This window comes from Drosophila tropicalis, unplaced genomic scaffold, assembly GCF_018151085.1.
Source record: "Drosophila tropicalis isolate 14030-0801.00 unplaced genomic scaffold, ASM1815108v1 contig_859, whole genome shotgun sequence".
In the NCBI taxonomy this organism is placed as follows: Eukaryota; Metazoa; Arthropoda; class Insecta; order Diptera; family Drosophilidae; genus Drosophila; species Drosophila tropicalis.
The window spans coordinates 6,402,471-6,413,566 of record NW_027173353.1 but is presented as its reverse complement, the minus strand read 5'-3'; the positions used below and the strand labels follow the sequence as shown (position 1 = coordinate 6,413,566).

The window sequence follows — 11,096 nt, the reverse complement described above, 5'->3', positions numbered from 1 at the left end:
AAACTAAGTAAATTTTAGTGCAAATGAGCAGCCTGAAGGGCTCTTAACTAAGCATTTACAGTAGGGTCTGAGTCTGAGGCAGTGGCATAATCATAATTAAATAACTTTTGTCATAGTGCCAAATAAGCTTCATATGCAGAGCATGAGCTATATGTGTGGACACATCATTTTGGCAAATTTACGTACATCCAGGTCCCCAAGACCCACAAAAATGCTTTCATTAGGCATTCCAATGCCAAAACAACCAAAAAAATGCCAAAACAACTGAAGTAAAAAAAAACGAGAGAAGAGAATAGAAATACAAAAACTAAGCGCAAATGTGCCAAAATAATCCGCTTAAACAAAATGCCATCCGAAATTCACATACTAGAAGACCAAAATGGCTCTGGGTTGCATCCTTTGGTAGTCAGTCCTTGTGCCACATTCCTCCTTTTTATGTTTGTGTTGTGCTATATATTTGGTTTGGTTACGTTCTGCTGTGCTACGGTTTGGTTTGGTTTGTTAGTCCAAAATGCCACGAAAATGATAAAACAATAATAATAGAGAGAAACTATACATTGCTCGACTTCATTCGTACTTAGCAATAAATTCATATTGTAGACACAGCTTTGTCTGTGTAGCACTTAAGTTGGCTAGGTATAAGCTTTGGTAGTTGCAAGCTTTCGATATCTAGGATAGAATATCTGTTCATACTTTACGTCTTCGTCTGACGAAAACACATTTGTGTGTGTGTGTGTGAGGTATCTAAGGTATCTCGTTGTGGGTTTTGCGTACCACATGAGCCCATTCCTCGAGATAAACACATATGCCCAGTTTGTTGGGGATTCATTGTCATAGGAGCCCTTTAATTAAACGAATAAAAATGGCAAAAGCTCAAATTATTTCGTTTGCCAACGTCAACAGACAAAGATGGTAAGCTAGAATGAGGGGAATGTAATGATTAAAATCTTATACAACTGACTCGCAATGAAATGATACAACAAAAGAAACTTTAAGTCTATTAAAATTGAATTTAGTCAAGAAAATGGAAACCATTAAACATATATTTACATCAACATCATGGTCCATAAGAACATACTTATACAAGCATATTGATTATTGTGGAGGCGTCCGAAATTTCATGGGCCAATGAGCTCTTGTTTGTTGGCCACTTGCTGTGAGAAACCGGCTCCATCCAAGAGCTAAGGAGCTAAGGGCGGCGATAATGATGATGTACAAAAAAATGTGTGTTTTACTTCACTCGCCCACATTTTGATTATTTATGATGTTCACACATCATGTGTAGAAGACAAACTGGAGCACAAACACTCAGCACTAATTGAGGCCGAAACAACAGCAAAATAAAAACCAACAAAAAAAGGTAACAAAAAAGCAAAGAAATACGAGAGAAAAAGGATAACAGGTGTCTCACTAGCGATCAAAAAGCCTTGATTGCTTGCCGTATTCAGTGAACAAAATAATTAGCCAAAAGGCAACATTTTTAATGAGCATGGTAGGTGGAATATCTGTTTTTTTTTTTTTTTTTTTGATAACTGTGATTAGCCTAATAGACAGCTGCTGATTAAAATAAGTGGGGCCCGAAATAACTTTACTTTGTGGTTTCGGGTAACTCTTTGATACAAATTGAAAAGAAAATTAATCTGTGGCAAAGAAATATCAATCATACGCCACATTGTGCACTCAATTTTCTTGAAAATTTATTATGCACAATTTTCACAAAATTTTGAATAGGAAAATGACGGAATAACTGACTGGTGAATCTCGTAACATCTTTCTCTGTCTTCATCTCTTTCTTGTCTAGTGATTAACCTCATAATTGAATATAATGCCTTTTGAAGATGCAACGCAGACAGCCGACTAAGTGCCGACAAGTCAAAATGAAGAACGGAACTGCAGCAAATCCAGAAGAAAGAGTGAAGACTGCAACTTGTCTTTAAGATAGACGATAGTTTATAAGAACTATCAAATACTCTTTCACTATAATTTATACAAATTCTAGCACTGTCTACAAAGGATAAATATATATTGCTTTGTTTTGGGCTTCATCACAAAGTGTAAATGCCAAGAAAGCCAAAAAAATGAAAAGAAAATGCAAGACAAACTTGGCCAAGCTACTAGCTGGCTACTGCCTTTTACTCTCTGTTTATGGAAATGATGATGATGATGTTACGAACGAGCACGATTACGATGACGATGATGATGATGATGCTGTTGGCCAGAGTCAGGACAAGAACATTAAATTTTTTACTTAAACAGCAGCAAAAGGCGGCGCTTTGTTGTTGTTGCTGCTGCTGATGTTGTGGGCGCTGCAAAGCAACGGAAAAGCAAAAATGGCTGGCAAAACAGACAAGGGAATTGGTGTAAATATGGCAACTGGCTGGGGTAAAAGAAATAGGATATGAAAAAGAGAAGCAAAGGCAAGGGCAAAGCAAAAGGAGAGCCAAGAAGGAGTTGTTGCTGCCAGACAGAGAAGGGCATACTTTCAGACATAGACATACATAGCTGTGGTTTGCGGTTCTACTGTCTGCCCGGCTGCCTCTGCCAACGTTAGATATTTTCATTTAGTTTCCTGTTTACCTCCCTTCAGACGAGTCGAGTGGAAGTATCAAAGTTAGTGAAGTAGCACAAACTAAGCGAAAGATGCCCGGGGAAAGGGCGCAAGCACATAGGGGCTGATGCCACTCAAATGCTTAACTATGCAAAATAAGTTGCATTTAAGATGCTCCATTATGCATGTTTATTTTATGCCGATGATACTTCCATTGGGCACAACATTAGCGGCCCAGGTAGAGATACCTCCTCTTGGCGAATTGGCAAGCTCATTACTTGCCAAGTTAAATGAAGTCTACAGATGGGCCGAACATTAGCCTCACATATGCTTGGCAGATCAAAGAAATTTGACTTTAAATAGAGTTTCCCTCCAAGCTTAAAGTTAAATCGACTTATTTGAAGCATTTTCCTCTCTTTAATTAAGCTGAAGCCAAATAATATTGGCAATAAATTAAAAAGTCAATTGGCAAACTATTTAACCTTATAAACTAAATGGCAAATGAATGCCATTTAAATTAATCCTTAAAAAAAAATAATTGAAACCATTTGATTTACATTGTAGAATCAGGTGCAAAAGAAGGTTGGGCAAGCCCCAAAGTAAATTATTATTAAACCATGTACATATATATTTAATAACAAAAGTAGCTTGAAAACTATTGATATTAAACATTTTTTGGCAACCGACATACAACATTCTCTAAAGTTGTAAAGTTGTCCTCTTTTAAAAATAGTTTTGCATTTTATGTATGCAAAACTTTTATAGTTAAATATTTGATGAAGTTGTGGTTGTAAATCATTTTACAACCAAAATCAAATTGAGAATTTGTTGCATTTGACAGCTTTTGCCAGGCAAATAATCTTGTGAAATCGTTTCAGTGAGAAGTCGTAAAATGACAGGTTTATCTAAAAACTCAAGTGACAGGCAAAGCGATTCAACAGATAAATAAAAGGAGAGAGATAAAGGGAAGAGAGAGAGAGAGAGAGAGATCATCTCGAAAACTGTGCCAACTTGGTGAACTCAGAGCGGATAGTTGTCGTTTTAAGCCTTATGAGCACTTTGTCAGTGAGTGTTTTATGGCCATCCATTAGCATTGACCCGACCGCCATGCGCCCTGTAGTTGCCGCTTAAGAAGAACCGGAGCTGATTGACGATTCGCATTACCGGACCATTGCCGCCTGGTCTGGGCGGTGTGGTAAAGTGTGGCAGCTCCGCCTGCATGTGGAGCTCTCATCCTGTGTCAGGTGTATCCTCACCGCAGTTGTGCAGTTAATCATTGTGGACGAGAGCGAGAGTGAGTAAACAATGGTCGGACCATGTTGAGGACGCCATGCTCATGCCGCAAATTCCAATTACATCTCCTACTAACAGATCTCCACCCTCCCAGCTTGGTCACCACAAATGTGAATGCGATACAAGAGCCACCAGCCAACCAGGAAGCAATAGAGCGAGCGAGATGGCTACAAAGAGGAGTACACAAGTTTTCCACTTGCCCAGACACTGGCCGCCACATACATCATCCTTTCCATTTGCACGGCCATCGATTTTCGGTTAACGCCCCTCCACACGGACAGTAGGACTTTAATGCGAGATATTGGTATTTAAGGCAACACGATATTGATATCCAGTCCCTGGTTAAGCGGTCAATGCGGTTTAGGTCGCAACAGCAACAGAAAAGGCCAAGGAGGTGAAGAGGCATAAATACATTTTAATGACCTCTGGCCTCGACGCGCTTGTTAATAAACTGATTATCGCAAAAGATTAAGTATTGGAGAAAGGACATACATATGAAAATTACCTCTTAATCCCGAAGCTGCATGAAATGAAGGTATGCAGTTGAGGAATTGAAGTGGTTTTCGTTGGCATTTCGAAAATTATAAATATTTCAAAGAAAATAACTGAAAATGAGCCAAGTGGCGACCAGTCGGAACGAGAGCACAAATGCTGCTGGCATTTCATTGAGACAACTGTGGAAATGCTCACAAAAGAGCCATTAGCAGCGAATTGGTGGACACACACACACACACACACACACACACACACACACACACAGAGACATCAGACCAAAACATGTGAGCTCAAATGGCATCGTCGTCCCCTTGCCTTCCTCTTCTACTCTTTCATCTTTGCCATCTTCAGCTCTGTGCCAGATAGTCAGCATTTTTCAATGGCCACAGCCGGCGGCCTTTATTAGTTTGGGGCGTGGCGCACCACACATCGAGTCAGACGTACATACATACATATACCAGCACACAAATATGTATTTATGAGTAAGCTGACTTTTGGCCATGTTTATACACGAGCTTGTGTCATTTGCTTTGCAGCCATTAGCACGTACTTTTCGCTCTACGCCGCTTCACCACATTCTTACCCCCTGCCCTGTTGTATGTGCTCATATTTTTTTTTTGTGGTAGTATAGAAAAAGCCGCCGGCTGTTGACGGAATTGCCTTCATTGTTGTTTCGTTTTGGTCCTGAAGCTGAAATGGAAAAGAAAAACGCAAAAAAAAGGCAACCAAGAAGAAAAAGAAGATTCAGTGGAAAATGTAGGAAAAAAAGAACTAAGTAGTTCATTTTGAGATGGCTGCCTTTTGTTATAAATTTTAAGTATGTATATGGCTAAGTAAAAAAGCAAAGCAGCAAATTGTCGCCAAAACAAAAGACTAAATATGCTGCCAGCAGCGGAAAATGCCTAAAATGAAAAGGCGACGACGGCATAAAGATGAAGGTGGTGGAAGCAGAAGACGTAAAGAAGAATGCTGGGTGAATATGGGTGAGAGTATAGGGGCCCAACTGAAGCTGAACACTCTCTACGTCTTGACACAAATAGGTTTCCGCCCTAAATCCCAAATATCCCCGGAAGCCGATTAAGTGTTGCCCGTAAGCGCGCGCAACAGCATGAAAGACGAGAAGCGTCTGCGGGAGATGGCGAGGAAGGCTGCAAATTGAGCTCGTCCTGCATTGAGAAGGAACAGCATCCTTAACTCCATTTACCATCTCCTCCTGCTGCCTAAAATAATGGCAATACATGCTGTTTTGGCAGTTATTGGTGGCGAATGACAAGGGTTCGGGGCGCTCTACTGAGAGATTCAAGAGTTTTGAGTGAAGCTTCAACGAATCATAATTTCTGTTTAAGAAAATGTGACAAAAATATTTTAAAGTAGACTTTGCCAATTCCAATTTAACTATCTTTCTTTTGATGCAAATATCACCCACTTCATAAAAACTCAAAGAGCAAGAAAGAAAGAAGAAACAGAATGACAAATCTAATTCATGAAAGACTCCAAAATGATATCTAGTGATCTGCCATTCTAGCCGGATGGATAGTTATTTTAATTTTACAACTTGATAAACATTTCATATTCAGAAACTTTTGTGACTACCCTCTTCGATTACACAAGACACAGCCGGCATGTAAACACTGGCTGAAACACATTACAATAAAATATTTATCGTTATTATCCTTTTTGAAAGTGCTTTTCAATTGAGGTATGGACAGGCTGTAGATGCGCCTGACTGACTCACTGACTGACTAAGGATACTCACAGAGTCATGGCCATATTCTGTTTGGTTTTTTCAAACAAAACAGAAACATATACATACAAACATACATATATAAGACTTCTTTGGCTTTATTTGGGATGATGTGTTTTGTGTGTATGGGTGGGTTGGCTTTTGTGGGCGTGTCGTGGCATGATTGATGGCAACGCGTGGCATGCTGACAGGCATTATCTCTGCTGATTGGTAGACGACTTCATCAAAATGCTTAAAATAACTGAAAATATATCGCAAATATATATGCATTAATTCTTCTTCTCTGCAATTTTGGTGAAAATTCTTGGCATACGCGTCGTATGAGTAATGTAATGTGTAAGCAATTACTTTTTCGATAACAGGAGGCAGCATCCGCGACAGCTACACCAACAACAACAACAACAACAACAACAACAGCTATATTAAGGGCATTGATTTCCCTGATCATATTTATTTAGATTTTGCCATAGCTATTTGCATGCGAAATGGCGAAATTGAGGCAGAACGATGGTAGGGAAAGACGACGACAAGGACTTACAAGCTTAAACTGGAGGCAACAACACCATTTATATTATTTCATTTCCCCTTTGGAAATTAATATGTCATTTTTACCACCTCACACACACACACACACACACAGGGGAGACACCCATCCGCAACACATACGCAGAGAGATGACAAAAAAAACAAGGAGAAAGGACAGGAGATAAAGTGAGGACAGGACACGCCATCAAATGCCAAGCAAATGTTAAGGGGTTTTGGCCCCAGAAGGAAAACTGATGCTTTAGAAAAAAAAAAAAAAATACAGATGAGAAAAGAAAAACGAAGTGAATGCGAGAAAACCTTGAAGCAGCAGCGGGTGAAGAGGGAAATAAAAATGCAAATAAAATAAAATGAAAATAAAATAAAAATGTGTGTCTGTCATGTCAATATTTGCCGCCAGCAGATGAACTCAATTTGCAATTGGCAACGGATGAGCCAGCGACGGTAGCAGCAGCGGCAACAGCCGCACCAGCAAATCGTGGGAAAATTGATTGACATTTTCATTATACAATTTGCCAGGCAAAGCAAAACAAGCTGGTGAATGTGAATGCGAGTGTGAATGTGAATATGTTTGGGTATCGGCAACGGAACAGGAATCCATATCCTGGCTGATGCTATCGTAGTTGTTGTAGTTAAACAAATTGCGCATAATGTACCGCAAATAATTAATGCCAATCATTAAAATAATAAACTATTATATATGTATATATAAGTATATGACTGATGCATGCAATTTCCATGACTCAAGCAGACACACACATACACACACATATATACATTCGTCTGAGAGTGCATCAGTATGTTGGCATGCAAGTCGTAATTGCGGCTGAGTAAATAATTAAAGGTTTTTCTTCACTTAACTAAAAGGAAGTGAACACAACGAAATGAAAATGCATTCATCTTGATGATGATGGTGATTAAATAAGCAGAAATAATTTAACATGAGCACTTCACAGAAAAAAAAATCATCCTGATAGTTTAATCAGAGTTAAATTAATATTGATAGGAATATATGAATATGAGGAGAAAATTTCTGACAAAATCACGGCATTGATGAATCGACGTGTCAACTGTGGGTAGTTATCAATTTTAAAAATTATTTTGCTCCATGCAGTAAGATAGTCAAGGATATGCATTGTTATTAACGTACTTTAATCAAGATAGTAGAAGTTTAAGTTTCATCCACTGAAAATATTTACAAATCTTATAAATCAATCGATAGTAAAACTCTAAAGTTCTATTGCGAAAACGAGTATTAATTTTGCTTACTTAATTAGCCGCCACAGTTTTGAAAACAATATTGGGGAAATTATGTTCTAATGTTAAAAAAAGGTCACGAATTTCTCTTAGTTTATTTTAGTTTAATTTCTTTAATTTTCAGGAGAAAGTTTAATTAATGCTCTTGGGCTAGATATGAATGTTTTTTTCTACTGTTTCCTTTTTTATACTCACCTGAAATGAAAACCCTCAAACATTATTCAAATTCCATCACAAATATGCCAAATGAGCAGCTATTAATCTACATGGTTATGTTGACCCTAACAAAAGGACCCTCAGAGGGAGTGAAAAAGAAAAATAAAGGGTTGACACTTTTTGTAAAACTGTCTAAAGAACATTGAAAACAACAAGCAATTGACTTTTGTGAGTGGATAGCAAGCGAGTGTTTTCCCAGGCAGATGTTGAACATTAAATTAATTGAGCAATTAATTAACACGCCATTGAGATGAGATGAGGCAGTATGGTGGGGCAAGGGAGTCAGAGACAAGTGGAATGTAGTGGCTTGGCAAGGAGAAAGATGCAGAAGGACCAGCCACAAACAAAGAATCATTGAAGACAGCAGCTGGCTGGGCTGGGCTGAGCTTGGTTTGGCTGTGCCTCTCTGAATGTTATTAAAGCTTCACAGAGCACTGAGAAATTATGAAGTTGAAAAATTAATTCAGCGGCAAGTCGGAAAAGTTTGAACTTTCAATTATGGTGAAAAGCGTGTGCAGTTGTGGAGGTGGACCAGCCAATGTGCAGGCAGGAGGAGCTAAAGGGCGTTAGCAACACGAACATGAACATGAAAATGAAAATGAAAATGAGATTTTTCCTTTGGCTGCTGAATTTTCCAATTTATGTGCCCGAGTGGCGCCGTCAGCCACACTCTCCAGTAATCAATGACGGGTGACGACGGGCCCAAGACAACAACCTTGGCATATCCAATGCGGCAAATCTATACCAAGCTGTAAGTCTCATGGTGGATGAAATAATAGCAAATGCTGGTGTTGAGATAATATCGATTGCCGACGGAAATTTAATTGTAAATATATAGACAATGGATACAAAAGACATGAAACATTCGTCAGATCACATTTATGCCGAGTGAATGAATTGTAACATTGGTATGGATGAAGATATTAATTATTGTTATATGTCTGATTGCCTCTTCATTTCAATCAACAACTTTTCTTTATACCTTTATAAAAAAGAATAAAGGTTTTGCGATTACGGGCTTTAGTTTAAATTCTTTAAGTTTTTATATTCAATGTTTTATTTCTCGTTAACTTAATTTACATTTTATATCGTAACAATAAATGTTTGTGAGATAGAGATACGATTTCTGTTCTCCATTTATGATCGATTGATTGCTGATAAAATCTATATGAATCATGTGCATATAATGTGTGGAGGGGAACTAGATTCTATATAACTTACGATAAAGGCACAACAATTCCATGCATATTAAGAATACATATATTATATCCAAGACCTATACTAAGGACTAACAAAATGGGGAGAAAGAGACATACTCAGCGTTAATCTAGTTGTACAATCTATGCACTACCCTAAGAACCTAGTAAAATCATCAGCAGTGTCTTCCAGATGGAAGACCGTTTAGCCCTTCTTGAACTTGATCAGCAATATTGTTAGCACCAGGAAGACTAGAACCCATGATGAAATCGATATAAATCCATTATAGACAGCGGGATTATCGATGCCCCAACCCCTCTGTAGAATGGATCGCAATGATTCCGTTGGCTTGGTCAAAGGCAGGAAGGCAGTCACGAATTGCAGCAACGGGAACATGCCCTCAATGGGCCAAATAATGCCACACAGCATCACAATGGGTAGGAATGAGCCCATAGCTACGTAGGTGGCTGTTCTTTCTGTGTCCACAGCGCAAGAGATGACAAAGCCAAAGGTCATGCCGCACAAGCCATTCAGTATGCAAAGGGCAACCACCAGCCAAATGTCTCCCACAAGGGTCAACTCGAAGAAATAGAAGCTAACAATGAGCACGAATACGGTTTGGCTCAACATCACTGTGAACTGGGTGACCACCTGGGAGAGCAAGATTTCAGGTCCTGTGATGCCTGCCACAAGACAACGTTCGAGCATGCCCTCATTCCTTTCAATCAACATGGCACCCGAGGTAATGGCAACCGAAAGGAAGAATATAATGGTCAATATAACACCGGGAGCAGCGAAATCGGTAAAGTTTGGATTGCGATAGCCATAAATCGGTTCATTGAAATCAACAGGAACACGTCCTAGCTTGGGATTCACATCGCATTCACTTAACATATTCTCCACGAAGCTAAAGAACGTGAGCTGCAAGTCAGCGTAAAGCATCTGTGCGATTTGTTGATCTGTTAAGGAGAAGACAAAAAGGACCATGAGTAATGGACAAATGCTGAAATGATTGTAATGAAAACTTACTGGATCCATCCATGCGAACATTCAGATCGGATGCCTCCAGAGTCTCGTTTTCGGCATATCGTCCGGCTTCGACTCGCTCCAGCAATGTTGTGGTATAATTAGGTTGTATAACCAAAGCGGCCCAGGCATTGCCACGTCGCACCTGCTCATAGGCTGCCTCGTCGTCATTCACATAATTCTGTGTGGGCGAGAAGATGGTGGGAAATGTGGAGGATTCAACATTAAATGCCAACAGTCAATCAAATGCTCATTCAATTAGCTTAAAAAGCCATTGCACCTTTCCCAGACGGACAACAAAAACTGCTTCCATTTGTTGGCAATTTCAATGCTCTTTTATTGGGTTTAATTTAAAGACTTCTGAGGAATGGCAATTTACATGAATTTACAGTTCTCTAATAATTTATATCGAATTCATAAGACTAAGCAATATGTAGTAGCGATTTCCCATCCACTCCTGAGTGTTTGAGTCCTTTTTGGGGTTCACCACAAATTCGAAGTGTCAAGGAGGGTATGCAAATTTCGGCTAGGTATGTGCATTGTTAGTGCACAATTAAAAAGACCCTCTGAATTATTGAGCAATGTCTGTCAGGGGTTTGTCTGTCTGCCGCCAATTCTCCTGTGCTCTGTTTCTCTACTTCTTCCTGCCCTTGAGCACTTCCTTTCGTTTGGGTTCGCTTTGTGAGTTGACTGTGCTACGCTTCATTTCCTGTCGCATTGTTTGTTGCATGTAGCAACAATAAAAGTAACTCCCTGTAATTAATGTGCGTACTTTGC

General features: G+C 39.2%; 1 protein-coding gene across 2 annotated transcripts in view; it reads right to left on the bottom strand.

Moving 5' to 3' along the window:
- Positions 1-8,887: 8,887 nt before the first annotated feature.
- Positions 8,888-11,096, bottom strand: part of osy (oskyddad) — a 51,235-nt gene continuing 49,026 nt past the window's right edge. For both annotated transcript variants that reach the window (XM_068295993.1, XM_068295994.1), the window contains exons 8-9: positions 10,323-10,500; positions 8,888-10,252 (exon numbers count right to left, since the gene is read on the bottom strand). In XM_068295993.1, the coding sequence (XP_068152094.1) occupies positions 9,498-10,252; positions 10,323-10,500 (933 nt within the window). In that variant the 3' untranslated portion in view covers positions 8,888-9,497. The remainder of the gene's footprint in view (positions 10,253-10,322; positions 10,501-11,096) is intronic.